This window comes from Pseudonaja textilis, chromosome 2 (genome assembly GCF_049901715.1).
Source record: "Pseudonaja textilis isolate UNSWEBS1 chromosome 2, rPseTex1.2, whole genome shotgun sequence".
NCBI classification, from domain to species: domain Eukaryota; kingdom Metazoa; phylum Chordata; class Lepidosauria; order Squamata; family Elapidae; genus Pseudonaja; species Pseudonaja textilis.
In genome coordinates this window covers 135,109,799-135,126,458 of record NC_141991.1, presented here as the reverse complement: position 1 = coordinate 135,126,458, position 16,660 = coordinate 135,109,799, and the positions used below count along the sequence as shown (strand labels likewise).

Sequence of the window (16,660 nt, the reverse complement as noted above, 5' to 3'; positions counted from 1 at the left end):
GTATATTTAACATCTATTTGAATTAATTTACATGGTGTTAGGTACCACCTCCATATCACTTATATCCATTTTCCTTAACTCTGACATATTCTTATATACTCTTCTATTCCAAATATTTTTCCAATCATTATCATTTATTTCTCCTAAATCTGATTCCCAAATTAATTTTAAACCTTTTGCCTGCTCTTCTAATTCAGTTAATATTCTATATATTTCCCAATTCTTCCTTTACCTATATATTCTTCATTCACCTCACATTCTTTTATAATCATTTCAAATTTTGTTAACTATCTTTCTCCTCGAATCTGTCTTCCATTTTTATCAGTTTCTCTCATTGTATTAAATTCAAGCAATTTAATTTAATATCTGATAAAACGTTCTTTAGTTGTGTTATATTCTTTTTCTTGTTCCTCCAGTCTTCCCATTTATATAACTGATTTTCTTTTAGTTTACTAATCCATTCTTTCAATTGAATCTTAGGGAATTTCTCCATTTCCACCATGCATGCTTATTCCTGTTCATTGTAGTAGAATAACTTGCCTCCAGAAGTTGTGAATGCTCCAACACTGGAAGTTTTTAAGAAGAGATTGGGCAACCATTTGTCTGAAGTGGTATAGGATTTCCTGCCTGAGGAGAGGGTTGGAGTAGAAGACCTCCAAGGTCCCTTCTAACTCTGTTATTCTGTTCTGTCTTGTCTTGTTTTGTTTTGTTTTGTTTTGTTCTGTTTTGTTCTGTTCTGTTCTCTTCTCTTCTCTTCTCTTCTCTTCTCTTCTCTTCTCTTCTCTTCTCTTCTATTCTATTCTATTCTATTCTCTATTTTATTCTTTACTGTGCAAATAGGCTCTATCCAGTAACTATTCAGAGTTGGAATTACTAAGCGGATCTCTTATGTATACTTTTGTCAGCATTACACAATCTAGCATTCTCTATGTATAACCCACAAGCTCCCATTTTGACTGAAGGGGCCAAGGGATTATAGATGTACAGGTAGTTCTTGATTTACAACTATAGTTGGAATTGGGATTTTGGTCACTAAGGGACGCAGCCACTAAGAAAGGCATCATATGGTTGGTCCCAATGTTATCGTTTTTACTGTGCTTGTCAAGTGAATCAAACTTCTCCCATTGGCTTTGCTTGGCAGAAGCTGTCTGGGAAGGTCCCAAATTTTAATTATGTGCTTCAAAGCAGGGGTCACCAACCTTTTGGACCTCAGGGACCACCAAACTCATAATGTTAAATCCCAGGGAGCACTAACCAGTTCTGTGGCCATGGCCTAATTTGTGGGTGTGGCTTGGTGGTCACATGACTGGCTGGGAATGGCTTGTATGTAAATATTATAAATATTTATATAAATATTGAATTTTTTATAAAAAGACCAACTTTTACCCAAAATCAGGCAAAGCAGGCAGATTCAGTTGCTCACAGAATCACAGATTCATTCAGAGAGCAATCTATCTGCCATTTGGCTAGCTCAGTCTGTCACATAAAATTTGCTTGCGGTGGGTCTGCACTGAATAATAGAACTTTCAGTCCTAAGGGAGGTTCAGTTGTGCTTCAAAGCAGAGCCGAAGATCTAAAGACTAGCTAGAAAGCAAGAAATCCAACCATTTCCTGCTTTCTAGCTAAAATAAATCTCCAGGCACAGCAGAACAACTGGTGGTCAGAAAAAGGAAAAATAGCAATTTAGCAGGCAAGTTTGCTGGGTAAGGAGTGAGTGGGCGGGGAGGGTTCCGACGGGCCATGTGGGTGGCGCAGCCTTGTGTTTCTGTGCAGCCTGGATTAATTGCTTTGGGGGGGGGGGTGTTCTGGGGGTGAGATTTCTCTGCGGCCCACCAAAATTTTCTTGTGGCCCACTGGTTGGTGACTGCTGCTTCAAAGCTTCATTCAATAAATGTTCATATATTGAGGACCACTTGCTGTCAGGTTTCCAAGTGATGAAATCCATTTAAAAAGAAAAAAACAAAGTCCATCTTCCAAAACAATTTCTTTTATTTAGGAAAGCATCAAATTGGCAAACTCTGTGGTAATTCCGGATCTGACACAACCTGGAATTACCCCACAATATTATAAGTTAGAAACAACCCCCAAAAGTCACATTCTCCAATAGAAGTAATTCAACGTTGCTTGATGTCATAAATCTCCACCTCAAGGGGCCTAAGCACGGACAGCTCGTTTTCCCACAGGAAGAAGAATCACCTAGCCTAAATAACCCTCTCATTTCCACTCCTCCCCCCTTAGGAATGTGGCAAGCCTGAAACCCTTCCCCCATGACCACCAAAGAGAAAGTAAGAAAAAGAATATATATTAAACCTAACTAAAATGGCTACAAATATGTCAATTTCAGGCTTCACACTTTCATTCCAGCATACCTGGGGGTCAGTATCTTGGGAAGAACAGGATATTTTCCATAAGGCCGCCAATATATTTTGGCTCCCAGGATGCTCCCAGGAGGCTTCCTGGGCCCAGAATGGGGTGCAGGGGAGTGCAAAGAAAGAAAGAAAGAAAAAAGAAAGAAAGAAAGAAAGAAAGAAAGAAAGAAAGAAAGAAAGAAAGAAAGAAAGAAAGAAAGAAAGAAAGAAAGAAAGAAAGAAAGAAAGAAAGAGGGATGGGAGAAAGAAAGGGAGGGAAGGGGGAAAGAAAGAAAGGAAAAGAAAGAAAAGAAAGGAAAAGAAAAAAGAAAGAAAGAAAGAAAGAAAGGAAGGGAAGGGAAAGTGAATGAGATATGGATGGATGGTTGGATGGTTGGATGGTTGGATGGATGGATGGATGGATGAACGGACAGACAGAAAGAGGAAGGGAAGGAGGGAGGGAGAGAAAAAGGAGGGGATGGAAGGATCAAAAATCCTGGTACTAGATACAGCTTCAGAGGATGCTTTGAAACAGCACAGCATTCCAGGGCTGTAAGGAACCTTGGAGGTCATCTAGTCCAAACCCATGCTCCAGGAGCGTTGTTAAAGTGAGTTTCTCTCTTTTGACCCACCCTGTCACATGACCACATAGCCATGCCCACCAGGCCATGCCCACAGAACCGGTAGTAAAAAAATTTGAATCCCACCCCTGGTCCCTTCACTGTTGAAGACAGGCACAGGCTGTTGGGGATGTTTCTGTCTGTTCTGCATAACTCACTAATAATGCTCTTGGAGCAGGGGGTTGGACTAGATGACCTCTGAGGTACCTTCCCACCCTGGATTGCTGTGCTGTTTCAAAGCATCTCAGACTGAAGTGCAAATGGTTCCTGAAAAAAAATAGTTTCTGGAAATCTGTTCCTACTCCCACACCGTTCGAAGGGTTTTCATCCCAAAGAGCGTAGCTAAAACGCTGTGGAGATTCTCACTCATCAGATCATGATTGTCCCAAAAGATGCTTGTCTTGTTTTCTTTTGAAGACGTTTCAGCTGAAGAAGCTTCTTGGGTGAAAAGTGAAACGCCTTCAAAAGAAGAAGAAAAAAACAGAAAGTCCCATTGTCTCCTGACAAAAGAGGACAAGGTATATATGGCATAGAAAGATGATAAATTATATATTGGTGTAGGCAACAAGATCATCTTGGATATTAGTTTACCCACAGGTATTTCCCTTGGCCTCTGCCAGCACTCATTCCCAGGTTATTTTTGAAATTCTTTTAATTTAGACAAGGAACAGATAAGCTTCAAAACAAAGTGCTACCATCCTTTAGCTCCACATAGGAACCAAAGGCATTTTTACAGAATAAAAATGTTGGATGGCTAAAACTATGGCTGAGATAAGCTGCATCTAATGTGGCAGCACCTTGTTTTCTAATGTTTATGCCTTTTTGATAGCCAATATTCGTGACTGTGTGGCAGCATTTCCTGCATTCTTGCAGCACTCCCATTAACTTAAAAAAAGTGAAATAAGGAAATCCATAGTTTTATTCATTTTATCCATTCACAATGACTTACATTTTTAATGAACTAAGAAAGAAAGAAAATGATTAAAAAAACATTGAAGTCTTTGGCAATTTATGGTCTCCTCAGGAACTGAATGCTGTAGCTCAGAGGTCTCTTAACCTTGGTAACTTTAAGACTTGTGGACTTCAACTCCCAGAGTTCCCAAAGCTGGCTGAGGAATTATGGGAGTTAAAGTCCACAAGTCTTAAAGTTACCAAGGTTGGAGACCCCTGCTCTAGCTGCTTCTCCATCGGGACACACAAGCCAGGGATTAGCATTAGACAAAAGAGGTTTTATCAAAAGGATGGGGATCGGTGGTGGGATTCAATTTTTTTTACTACCGGTTCTGTGGGTGTGGCTTGGTGGGCATGGCAGGGGAAGCGTATGTAAAATCTCCAGTCAGAGGTGGTATTTGCCGATTCTCCGAACGACTCAAAATTTCCACTACCGGTTCTCCAGAACTGGTCAGAACCTGCTGAATACCACCTCTGAGGGGGATTACAGGTAGTTCTTGAGATATGACTGTAATGGAGCCTACCCGTCATGACTGTAGATTGTAATGGCTGTAAAACATTATCGATATGATTTTGTGATTTTTGGGAGTGTGTGGTGGTCATTGTGTGAACACAGTGGTCATAAGGACATACCTATTGTGGTGCAGTTTTGCTGGAAATCTTAAAATGAAGTCACCATGACTGTGGGACACTGCAAGCAGCCCTAAATGTGGCCATGTTGTTGAATGACCAAAGTCACATGACCACAAAGGGGTGGTGACCTTCGGAACTTCAGATCTGCCTCATAAGTCCCCTTTTTCAGATTGGTTGTAACTTCGATTGGTTGCTAAGCAACTAGTTATAAGTCAAGGACTATTAGCTTTCCAGTTATTTCTAAACTGCCGTTCTCAATGCTTTTCACCATTGTTCCTACTGGCTGAGCTGCAGTCAATCAGGTTGCTTTTCCACAACTCTTAAATCAGTTTCACAAGTTCTGTAAGATAATTGAAGAAGGCTTAGCTTCTACAGCTCTTTCAGGGCATAATTGTTTCATTTGTGTTATTTGTTTTTACTTTAGTTGATATGCTGCCTCCTTATCCTGCATGTACAAATATTTCTAAGGATTGTTGGATTCTTTAATGTGAGATTTTATCATATGCTTTTAGATTTCCAAATACACAAATTTTATTGCCAACCTTGAAACATTCCTGTAATTTTATATGAATTTTGCTAAAATCTATGGCTGTATATAAATGTTTGAAGTACAAAAATTCCAATGTTCATCTATCCTGGTACCTGCTAAATATTTTGGACCAAACCTCCCATTATTACTAGTCCACTTGGTCACCTATCAGTTGACAATGCTAAGAATAAAATCTAGAAGGCGTCCAGTTGAAGGAATCTGGCTATTAAATCACTGTCATCTACCTGTTTAATAGATATCAAACAGCCACAGATTTTGGTTCTTTTCCAACCATCATGCTTTTATTTTGATAGATTTAGTCTTTTAAAAATGTGGAACAATGATGTGCTCTTTGCCTTCTTCCCAGATGGTTTTGGAAAGTCCTTGTTGCAACCCAGCACCACTTTTGATATAACCCACTTCGTATGTTTTCAGATGTCCACCTTATGTCCTGTATGAGTTCTGGTGGTGCAGTGGTTAGAATGCATACTGCAGACTATTTCTGCTAACTACCAGCTGCTTGCAATTTGTCAGTTTGAATCTCACCAGGCTCAAGGTTAACTCAGCTTTCCATCCTTCCGAGGTTGGTAAAATGGGGATCCAGATTGTTGGGGGACTCTGTAAGCCATTCAGAGAGGCTGGGAAGCATTGTGAAGCAGTATATAAGTCTATGTGCTATTGCTATTCACAGCTTAAAAACCAGTTCTGTATTTTCCTCCTCTCCCTTTTTTCCTGCATCATTATAATTCTTTTAAGTTTTCAGATTGCTTCACTTTCAAAGGAAGAGAAGTTCACATGGGCCACATCAATTAAATTATTCTGTTTTATTTTACGATGATGTTACCATCACGATGATGTTAAAAATGAAGCTAAAACATACATTGTTTAATATTGTGATTTCAACAGTATAGACAAAAGGCAGATTAACAAAATCGCTCCAACAAGATTAATTTGGTTAGGACTTATGGTGATCGGCATAATTTGGTTAGGACTTATGCTGATTGGTCTGAAAGAGCTGTGAATAAGCTAAGCAACAAATAGTAAAGCTGGCTTTCACGAGGGCTCTGGCAGATGGAGAGTGGGAATAACCTTGTAGTAACCCTGGAGAGTCTGAGAAAACCAAGTGAGTAAAAATGTACAGAAGAGTAAGAATTTCCTAAGTGTGCCTGAAATAGTAGTCTCAGAGCAAGTTTCCCTTGTAGATTAATTCTCCAATTAACAGAACGCAGTCAGGAGACCACCTACCTACAGACTATTGAATCCTCTACAGTCTTTGAACCCATCCGGAACAATGGGATCTATGTCCTATTATTGCACGGCTATGGCAGTTCCCAACCATAGTTTAGTGACAGACATTTGGTGGTACAGCCTTCCTGTCACCAATTATCAGGACTTCAAAGATCCAAGATACCATACTAAGTTGGACACATCAATGGTCCTATTTGATTTAGGGAAATTTTGTATGCTCTTGCCCTGATAATACTTTAGAGTCGAAATTCTAGATAAGCATCACTTCTACAAAGGATAGAAGTGGGAATACCCCTACCCACAATAACTATGTAACAAGGGAACTGGCCTGATGTAAGGAAAGATAATTTAAGATATACAGTATACTGGAAACAAGCATCATATAATAAAAAGGAGAGCCCATAAAAACCCGCCCAAGAATGAAAAATTCTAAAAAGAATAGGTTTCCAAACTCAATCCATCAGTGCCAAACATTCCTCTTGATAACTAACGGCTCTAACGGCTTCCTTTTGGTTGAGGGCAACACCACAAAAATAGCATATCTGTTAGCCTAGTTGGTAGGTAGCTTATAGGGAGGTAAAAGAGTTTGGCATCCCAACCAGCTGAGTAGCGGAAGCGAGGATGCACAGCAGTCAATGCATGTTCCATGCAGTTGGTAACCAGATGAAGTTTAGGACTGCAGTGAGCTTGCAATTTATCAGTTTCTTCAATCACTACGGAAAGAGAGATGGGGAAAAAATGAAATAAGGATACACTTGTTCTTCACAAAATATAAATTAGAACCATCCTAAGATCTCATTTAACAATCCTGTATACAAATGGCCCGGACTGTACCTATTCTTTCCAACTACATCTTTTGCTGATTACAAATTTAAGTGCCTGAAATTAATATCCTGAGAAGTGTGGATTTCGTTTATAAAATAGTCAATGTGGTAAGAATAATAAAAAAAAAAAAACAGATCTGCCAACATCTAGAAACAAGTAAAGTAATAACTAGCAGTCAGCACGGGTTTGTTAAAAAAGATCATGCCAAACCAATCTTGTTTCATTCTTCAACACAGTGATTAAATTAGTACACCAACAAAATACTGGTATATATTTAGATTTCAGCAAGGCATTCGATAAAGTAGACCACAACCTACTTCTTAGTAAGCTAGAAAAAGGTGGAATAGATAGCACCACCACTAGAAGGATTCGCAACTGGCTGGCAAACCGTACTCAATGAGTAGTCCTTAATGGGTCTAAGTCTACATGGAGGGAAGTAAGCAGTGGGGTGCCACAAGGTTCCATCTTAGGCCCAGTACTCTTCAATATCTTCATTAACAACATAGATGAGGAAATAGAAGGGGAACTTACCAAATTTGCAGATGACACTAAGCTGGCAGACCCAAGAAGATAGGCTCAAGATCCAGATGGATCTTGACAGACTAGAATACTGGGCCATATCTAATAAAATATCTAATAATCCTTTCAATATCAAAGTCCAGTATCAAAGTCCAGTATTAGGCTCAATGGCAGTAACTGTGAGAAAGATCTTGAAGTCTTAGTGGCCAACCAGCTAAATATGAGCCAGCAGTGTGCAGCAGCAGCCAAAAAAGCTAATATAATCCTAAGTTTTATTAACAGAGGGATACAGTCAAGATCAAGGGAAGTACTAATACCACTCTATAAAGCCTTAGTGAGACCACACCTAGAGTACTGCACCCAGTTTTGGTCACCACATTATAAAAAAGATGTTGAGGCTCTAGAAAAAGTACAGAAAAGAGCAACCAAGACGATTAGACTAAAACATACAACGAATGGTTGCAGGAACTGGGCTTGGCTAGTCTAGTAAAGAAAAGGACCAGGGGAGACATGATAGTGGTCTTCCAATATTTGAGGGGCTGCCACAGGAAGGAAGGGGTCAAACTATTTTCTAAAGCTCCTGTAGGCCGGACAAGGAATAATGGATGGAAACTGAACAAGGAGAAATTCAACCTGGAAATAAGGAGAAACTTTCTGACAGTGAGAACAATCAACCAATGGAACAGTTTGCCCTCGGAAGTTGGGGGAGCATCATCACTTGAGACTTTCAAGAAGAGATTGGACTGCCATTTGTCAGAAATGGTGTAGGGTCTCCCGCTTGGGTGGGGGATTGGACTAGGTGACCTACAAGGTCCCTTCCAACTCTGATTATCTGTATCTGAATATATGAACCACATATACAGATAGTCCTCAACTTCCATCCATTCGTTTAGTGACTGTTCAAAGTGACAACGGCATTGAAAAGGGTGACTTATAACCTCTTTTCACTTTTGATGGCTGCTGCAGCATTCGCATTATCAAAATTTAGGCCCTTGGCAACTGGCATCTATTTATGGCAGTTGTCCTGCCTCAGTGTGATGTGATCCCCATAGTGATGCAGTGGTTAGAATATAGTATTGCAGGCTACTTCTGCTGACTGCTGGCTGCCAGCAGTTCAGCAGTTTGATCCTGACTGGCTCAAGGTTGACTCAACCTTCCATCCTTCCGAGGTGGGTAAAATAAGGAGCCAGATTGTTGGGGGCAATAGGATGACTCTGTAAACTGCTTAGAGAGGGCTGTAAAGCACTGTGAAGCGGTACATAAGTCTAAGTGCTATCGCCATGTATAATCTTCCAAGCCAACTTCTGAACAGCAATGTCAGTGAGGGGAAGCCTGATTCACTTAACGACCTCTTGACTCACTTAACAATTATAGTGATTCACTTAACAACTGTGGCAAAAGGTTGTAAAATGGGGCAAAACTCACTCAACACATGCTCCACTTAGCCACCGAAATTTTGGTCCATACGTTGACTACTTGTACATAAACCCACATACTATTGTATAGAACAGGTAATGAGTAATGCTAAGGGCACCCTCTTGTTCTTCTACTCTGCTCCCTCGCCTCGTGTGTGAGTAGAGGAAAGGATGGTGAGACAGAATTTCTACCCATTCTGATTATTTGATAGAGAATATCATATCATTTAATAGAATCGTATTTTATTTCCTAGTTGAAGAAATAAGTTTCTTCAATTTCTTTCATAGGCTTACTTGAATTAAAGTCCCCTTTAAGGGGGAAGCAAACTTAACATTCAGAGTTAACAACCACAGGGTCAGACTGCCCATCTGTTAAGAAACACTGCCAAACTCTGCCGTTGAACTAGAAGCCCTGGACTCCATAGTGTGTGACATCAGGTTTTGAAGAAAGAAAAGGGGGAATCCCACTCACTTGACTTAAAATAACTCTCTCCATACACTTCCTTGGTTTCTTCTGGAAGGTGCTCCCAGATTTTCCTGAAGTTTTCTTGCAAGATTTTCATGTTGGTGATTGCAGTTCGGAAGTAACCTGGCTCTATTATGCAGACTTTCACTCCAAAGGGGGAGAGTTCAAGTCTGGGGAAAAAAAATAATGTTATCTACCACAGGTCCAGGAAGATAATTATGGCTGTATCATCTTGAAAAATGCGGGAGCATGGACAAAAGGAAAGAACGGAAAGTAACAGAAAGTGGGGTGGGTGGGAAATGAGAAAGTATACATTTGGTGTTCTGTATGAAAAAGTATTATAAAACATATTAATCTCCCAAAAGGAAGCAGGGGAAATGTTTAAGGCTCTTACTTCTGTAAACTGTGCTTCTACAGCACAGAATATAATTTTTTTAAAAGTTTTTTATTTTTTACACAAACATAAACAAAACATAAACATAAAACCATCTTTCAGTTACATACAGTGTGTCGGTTGGTAGAAAATCTCTTGTGCATAATCTCTACAGTCATTTCCTTCTAATTTAGATTAATCTTCATGTTACAAATCAAGCTATATATATTTATATTATTATCATTATTAATCATTTATTAAACTGTTTAATATTCTATCATTCTATATGAGCGATTCACCATTTTTACTTAACCTACTTTATAATATTCATTTTATCATCACCAATCCATTCAATAGTAGTCTATTCTTACATTACTTTATCTCTCCAATTCTATTATATTTATATTATAGAGTATTGTAAAATATTTCATTTCCCTGTTTTTTCAATCTAACCATTGATAAAATAAGTCCCATATCTTATAAAATTGTTTATCTTCTTGCTCTCTAATTTCAAATGTCAATTTACTCATTTCTGAGCACGCCATTATTTTCTTAATAACTTAGTCTTCTATTGGAGTTTTGTCATTTTTCCAGTTTTTAGCAAATACAATTCTAACCACTGTTAATACATTTACAATCAAATATAACAATTCTCTACTGTATATTTCAGGTATGATGCCCAATAAAAATATATCTGGTTTTAAATCTGTGTGTTTTTTTGTCATTTTATTCCAACCGTGTGTCGATTTTAGGCCAATATCTTTTATCCTCTGCACACATCCACCACATATGCTAGTATGATTCAGGTATCTGATGACACTTCCAACATTTCTCCGGCTTGTTCTTAAACAAGCACAGAATATAATTCTTTTTACTTGAAAATAAAAAGTCTGGGCTGTAGAACTACAGGTAATCCTCAACTAACAACAGTTCATTTAGTGACTGTTCAAAGTTACAATGGCACTAAAAAAAGTGACTTATGACCACTTTTGACAATTAAGACTTTTGAAGCATTCCCATGATCATGTGATCAAAATTCAGATGCTTTGACAACTGGTTCATACTTATGACCGTTAATTACTGAGTCCCAAGGTCATGTGATCCCTTTTTGCAACAAAGCCAGATTCACTTAACAGCCAGGTTATTAATTTATCAACTGCAGTGATTCACTTAACAACGGTGGCAGGAAATGTTATAAAATGGGGCAAAACTCACTTAACAAATGTCTCACTGAACAACAGAAATCTGGGGCTCAATTGTGGTCTTAAGTCGAGGACTTCCTGTATGTGGTGTTACATGAATGGAAAGTATAAAAAAGGTTGTTTGGTGAAATGATGAAACAAAAGTGACTGTGAATGAGGGATGGGGAGAAAAAAATGGGAGACAAGAGAAAAAAAATGTAACAATGAAGAAAAAAGGGGGGGGGGGGCGGGGTTTACAAAGAATATAATATGGGGGTTAGGAATAGCCCAGGATAAGAGAGGTAGAGAAACTGCAGAATGATTATGATAGATATAAAAAAATGTTTTGGAAGTAGATGAAAAAGGGATAGGATACAACAAATACAAATCTGAAAAATGAGTGACAAAAGTTAGGTTTGATGGGGGAAATGGAAGTTATATCTACATAGAAAGACACTAGAACAGTGTTGGCGAAACTTTTCAGCACCGAGTGCCAAAATGGGAGTGTGCGTGCGGGGAAGGAGCGCTGGAAACTAGAAGACTGGTTCCCCGGCACACATGTGCATGCCGGAAAGCTGAGCTTCCGGTTTCCGGTGTGCACATGCACATCGGCCACCCGGTCTTCAGGTTTCTGGCATGCATGCACATGTGAAGACTAACTGGCCCGCGCACATGTCTGCACCAGAACCTGGAAGAGCAAAGGGCGACAGATGGCATACCCAGAGAGATGGCTCTGTGTGGTACTTCCGGCACTTATGCCATAGTTTCAGCATCACGGCACTAGAACATGACAATTAATTTAGGTGCCTTGGTAGAATATTTGCTATTCTTCTCTCAAATCTATTATATAGAAGTGAGAATTGGATATAATACATAAACACGTAAAACTGCAGTAGGAATGATCTTAAATTCATCATTCCTACCATTGTCCCTGTGTGTATGCATGCAAGGGTGTGTGTATTTGCTCTATATAATAAAGCAAGAAGAGATGGTTATTTTTTTAAAAAAAAATACTATTTTTATCTTATTTATACAGTTTATAGGCTGCCTGACTCCCACCTCTGAATAGCTTACAATTAAAACTTTTTTTAAAAATTACAAAAGGGGGAAAAAATGAGCAGCCCCAAAACAATATAAAACCAAAACCTTCATAAGTAGGAGCTTAACTTTCACTTTGCCCCACCCCCTGGGAGAACAGCCAGGCCTTTAATAGCTTCTTGAACGTCTCCCAGGTGGGAACCATCTAGATCTCTTGGAGGATATAATTCCAGAGGGAAGGCATGGCTGATTGCTTAAGAAAATTGCAGGCACCTGTGCCACCTTAACAAAGAAGGCCTGCTTCCTGCAATATGACACTGCTAGATTAATGGCATCCATACCATGTTCCCTCTGTCCAATCTCATCAAATGGACAGAAACAACCAGAGACAGGCAGTCACTTGAATAACTAGGCCCTATGCCATGAGGGGCTTTATGGGTGATAGCTATGAGCTGGTGGAAGTTGTGGCTAGAGGAGTATTTGCACAGTTTTGGGTTGTGCACCAGTTGTGCCCTTTCCTGGATCTGAAGTTCCTATGCGCAGTCCCTCAAGCCTTGGTCATCTCATGCTTGGACTACTGCAATGAATTCTATATGGGGCTAGCCTTGAAGAGTATCCAGAAACTTCTGCGGATGCAGAACACAGCTTCACGGGCAATTCTTGGCATGGCCCATGTTACACCACTGTTCCGCAAGATGCACTGGCTGCCAGTTTGCTCCTGCATCCAATTCAAGGTGTTGTTCTCGCCTTTAAAGCCCTTCATGGCATGGGTTCAAGCCATGTTGAGCAACTGGCTCACCCCAGTGGCACTAGCCTGCCCCAACTGTGCCAACAGAAGGAACATGACGGGGGCCCCATCAGCCAAGGAATTTTGGCTGGTGGATTCCAGAAGAGCCTTTTCTGCCATGGCTCCTGTCCTCTTGCCCCCCGCCCCGAGGTCAGATTTGCTCCCACCCTTTTGGCCTTCTGAAAGTCCTTGAAAATGTGGCTATGCCAAATAGCCTGGGGCTCAATCAGAGTTGGAGGTCTCTAATGGAGTAGAGAACACTATTCCTCCTCCCTGTGTGCGCTTTGTTCCCTCCCTCTCCATCCTGCTTAGTTTAATTTTAATTGAAATTTTATTTATCTTTGGAGAGACAGGCAATCTACAAGTTTGATGGATGGAATGGAATGGAATGGAATGGAATGGAATAGAATAGAATAGAATAGAATAGAATAGAATAGAATAGAATAGAATAGAATAGAATAGAATAGAACAGAACAGAACAGAACAGAACAGAATAGAATAGAATAGAATAGAATAGAATAGAATAGAATAGAATAGAATAGAATAGAATAAGGAGTAGGAGTAGGAGTAGGAGTAGGAATAAAATAGAATAGAATCAATATTGGATAGATAGATAGATAGATAGATAGATAGATAGATAGATAGATAGATAGATAGATAGATAGATAGATAAATGATAGACAGAAGATAGTTACATGGAGGGATGGAGGGATGGATGGATGGATAGATAGATAGATAGATAGATAGATAGATAGATAGATAGATAGATAGATAGATTGATTAAACAGACAGACAGACAGACCAGGATTGTGAATTGCACCTGGAAATCAACTGTTAATCAGTGTAGCTCCTGGAATGAGGGGTCATACGGGCATAATGAGTCATGCTGATCATTGTTCATGTTGCTCCCTTCTGCATCAGCTGTTGCTTCCAGGGGATCCTCAAGAGAAGCCCACATAAAGTGCATTTCAGTAGTCCATTCGTATAGTGACTAAGGCAAGAGTGACTACCTGAAGAGCCTCCCAATCCAGGAGAGGCCGCACAAGATACACAGTGGAAAGGCCCTCTTTGCACATACTTCTATGAATGGGTATTGAATGCATATGGACAAAAAGAGTGTGCTGTTTGAAACAAATATACCAAGATAGCTCAATCATATAAACGTGATTCTCTACCATGAAGAATTTTTTAACAGTTTTGCTTACAGTTCTGGCATTTCTTGATAAGTCTCCATCCAAATATTAACCAGGTCTGTCCTGGTTAAATTTTGAGCTCAACCAAGATCCAACATTTAGTTTCCACTTAAAAACAATAGCTATATGAATATATCGTATTCTTTGGGCTGAAAACAAAATTTATCAAAGAGAGGAAAATCATTTATACAAATGTTTTGACTTCCCTGATCCCCATTTAACTCCTGTTTCATTATTCTTGGTGTTTAAAAATTAAAAAATTAATTAAAGACCAAGAACTTATATGTTTCTCAGAATTCAGACTACAAGCTTAAAATGGTAGATCTGAATGCATTTTTTCCTGAGTGCTTTGCAGACTGCAGACTGAAAAAGACTGCAGATTTTCCGTTCTTTTTCATTTAAACTCTGCTTGTTTCAGATAGGCTGAATCATAAGTTAACTTGTTAGTAATCAATAACTAAACATTCAATAAAAGTCCAAGGACTTTGAGGCAAGATCAGTGCAAAGGTTTTCCGTTTTCTGTTTCCACCTAGGCAGCCTGATGCCTCAAAACAGACCAAAAACAGGAATGAATCTTGCGCCCTCCCTGATGCTTGTGTTGCACAAGTTATTCTTTCAAAATATCCCACCTTAGATACTAATGGCAATATTGAACTGCCAGAAGTAGTAGCCAGGTATTCATCTAATTTCTTCTAAAAGTTCTTCAAGTCGGTGATTACTACTATATCTTGTACTAAAATATTTCCTTATCTCTTCCTTGCTTAAATCAGCTGTCAGTTAACACAGACTTCCAGATATTCTGGATGTGAACTAATTTTCAGAAAGAGTAATACAAATTTAGAGCAAGGGTGAGGAATCTGGTTCATCTGCCTGATTCCCTTGGGAGTATTGTCTATATGATTCTTGCTTGTCTTGCTGGTCAGCATGTTTCCAGGGGGTAACCTGTGGATTTGAGGCTACAATACTGTAGTGGAATAACTCTAGAATTTAAATTGGCCAGGTTTTTTTTCTTTTTTTCAGCCAAGGGCCCAGACTTTTTCAGCCTAGTTCTCCCCATGCATAGGGCTTTATATTTGCCAAAGCAAATGCATCTGGAAAAAAAAGCAGACTGGGAAAGACCGAATTAATTCAAGCTGTGTGAATTTAAAATCTCACAAGGGATTAGCTATTCACACTGTGCTAACCATAAGGTGTTTTGTTTGGAACTCATTGTGAGGCATGAACTCAGTTACTAGTTTGTAATGTCATGTCTGGGCGCCTTGATGGGAAGGATCTTTTTTTTTTTAATGTAACCCTCCAATTGCATTTTTAACAATGGCACACACACACAAAAATCTGCCCTGCCATAGTTATGACAGGCAGGACAGTTGCTAATCAATTAAGCACTCCAGTGAGGAGCTCCCATCTTGGCTTGTAAAACAAGGGCTGTGGCATTATAATGAACATTTTATAATGACCAGAATGGACAAGATTGCAAATGCAATCTTGCAATATGGTTTTGCAAATCAAAATCCATCTATGCTGGGGAATTACTCGATTTCCGAAAAGCATGTGCTTGAAGCAGGTGGAAAGCTGGAGAGAAAAGGAAGGGTTTTCTGTGTGAGCTATTTTTATATTTTGGGGTGACAAGCAGGGTGGGATTCTACCAGTTCGCACCTATTCGCTAGAACCAGTTGTTAACATTCTAAGCAGTTTGGAGAACCGGTTGTTAGAAGAAATTACCGGCCTAATCCTGTAAGGAAGGCAGGAAGGAAACATTCTGGTGTTGCTTACAGAAACTGCCTCTCCATTGACCCTTATTACATTCTTGGCAGGACTAGACTTCCTGTCTCTGGAACTTCTCTGGAGTTTTTTTCCCCTCCTTTGCTGGTACTTTGCTTGTGTGGAGTGACCATTCAAAGTTACAATGGCACTGACAAAAGTGACTTATGACCATTTTTCACGCTTACGACTATTGCAGCATCCCCACAGTCTTAAGAGGCCAGGCGAGGAGATGCATGCCTCGATGTGAGTGATATTGAGTTGGCCATGGCCAGCCAATAACATGACCACCAAGCCATGTCCACCCAGTCACATGACCACCAAGCCACACCCACAGAACCGGTTGTTTAAAAAAATTGAATCCCACCCCTGGTGACAAGCATCTATTTCAATGGGAATAAGTTGTTGGCACTGGAACCCAGATCTTTTGAGAGAAAGTGACATTTACGATGCTGTGTTAACTTCATTTTTCAGAATGTGTGCATTGGTGTATATTTAATAATGTTTTACCTGCAGGCACAGGTAGTGCTCAACATAAAGCCATAACTGAGTCTGGGATTATGGCTGTAAATTGTGTTGGTCGTTAAGTGGGTCATGACTGAACCCAATTTTACAACTTTTGTCATGGTCATGAAGTCATCAGAGTTACTAAGTGAAGATGCCATTTGTTCAGTGAATCCATTTTCTGTAATGGGCTTTTTTTTGTCAGAAACCAGAAGTAAGTGCTGCTTTCTAACAAAAGTCATAAATTGCGGTCATGTGCCCACAGGACA

The 16,660-nt window shown here is 39.6% G+C and overlaps 1 protein-coding gene across 3 annotated transcripts in view; it reads right to left on the bottom strand.

The window, feature by feature from the left end:
* The window catches only part of LOC113452299 (retinol dehydrogenase 16), a 37,490-nt gene that overhangs the window by 2,727 nt on the left and 18,103 nt on the right, over window positions 1-16,660 (bottom strand). For 2 of the 3 annotated variants that reach the window (XM_087925408.1, XM_087925407.1), the window contains exons 4-5: window positions 9,561-9,724; window positions 5,362-7,042 (exon numbers count right to left, since the gene is read on the bottom strand). In XM_087925408.1, the coding sequence (XP_087781534.1) occupies window positions 6,825-7,042; window positions 9,561-9,724 (382 nt within the window). In that variant the 3' untranslated portion in view covers window positions 5,362-6,824. Of the gene's footprint in view, window positions 1-5,361; window positions 7,043-9,560; window positions 9,725-16,660 lie in introns of those variants that run through there. The other variant, XM_087925406.1, reaches the window with a different exon arrangement.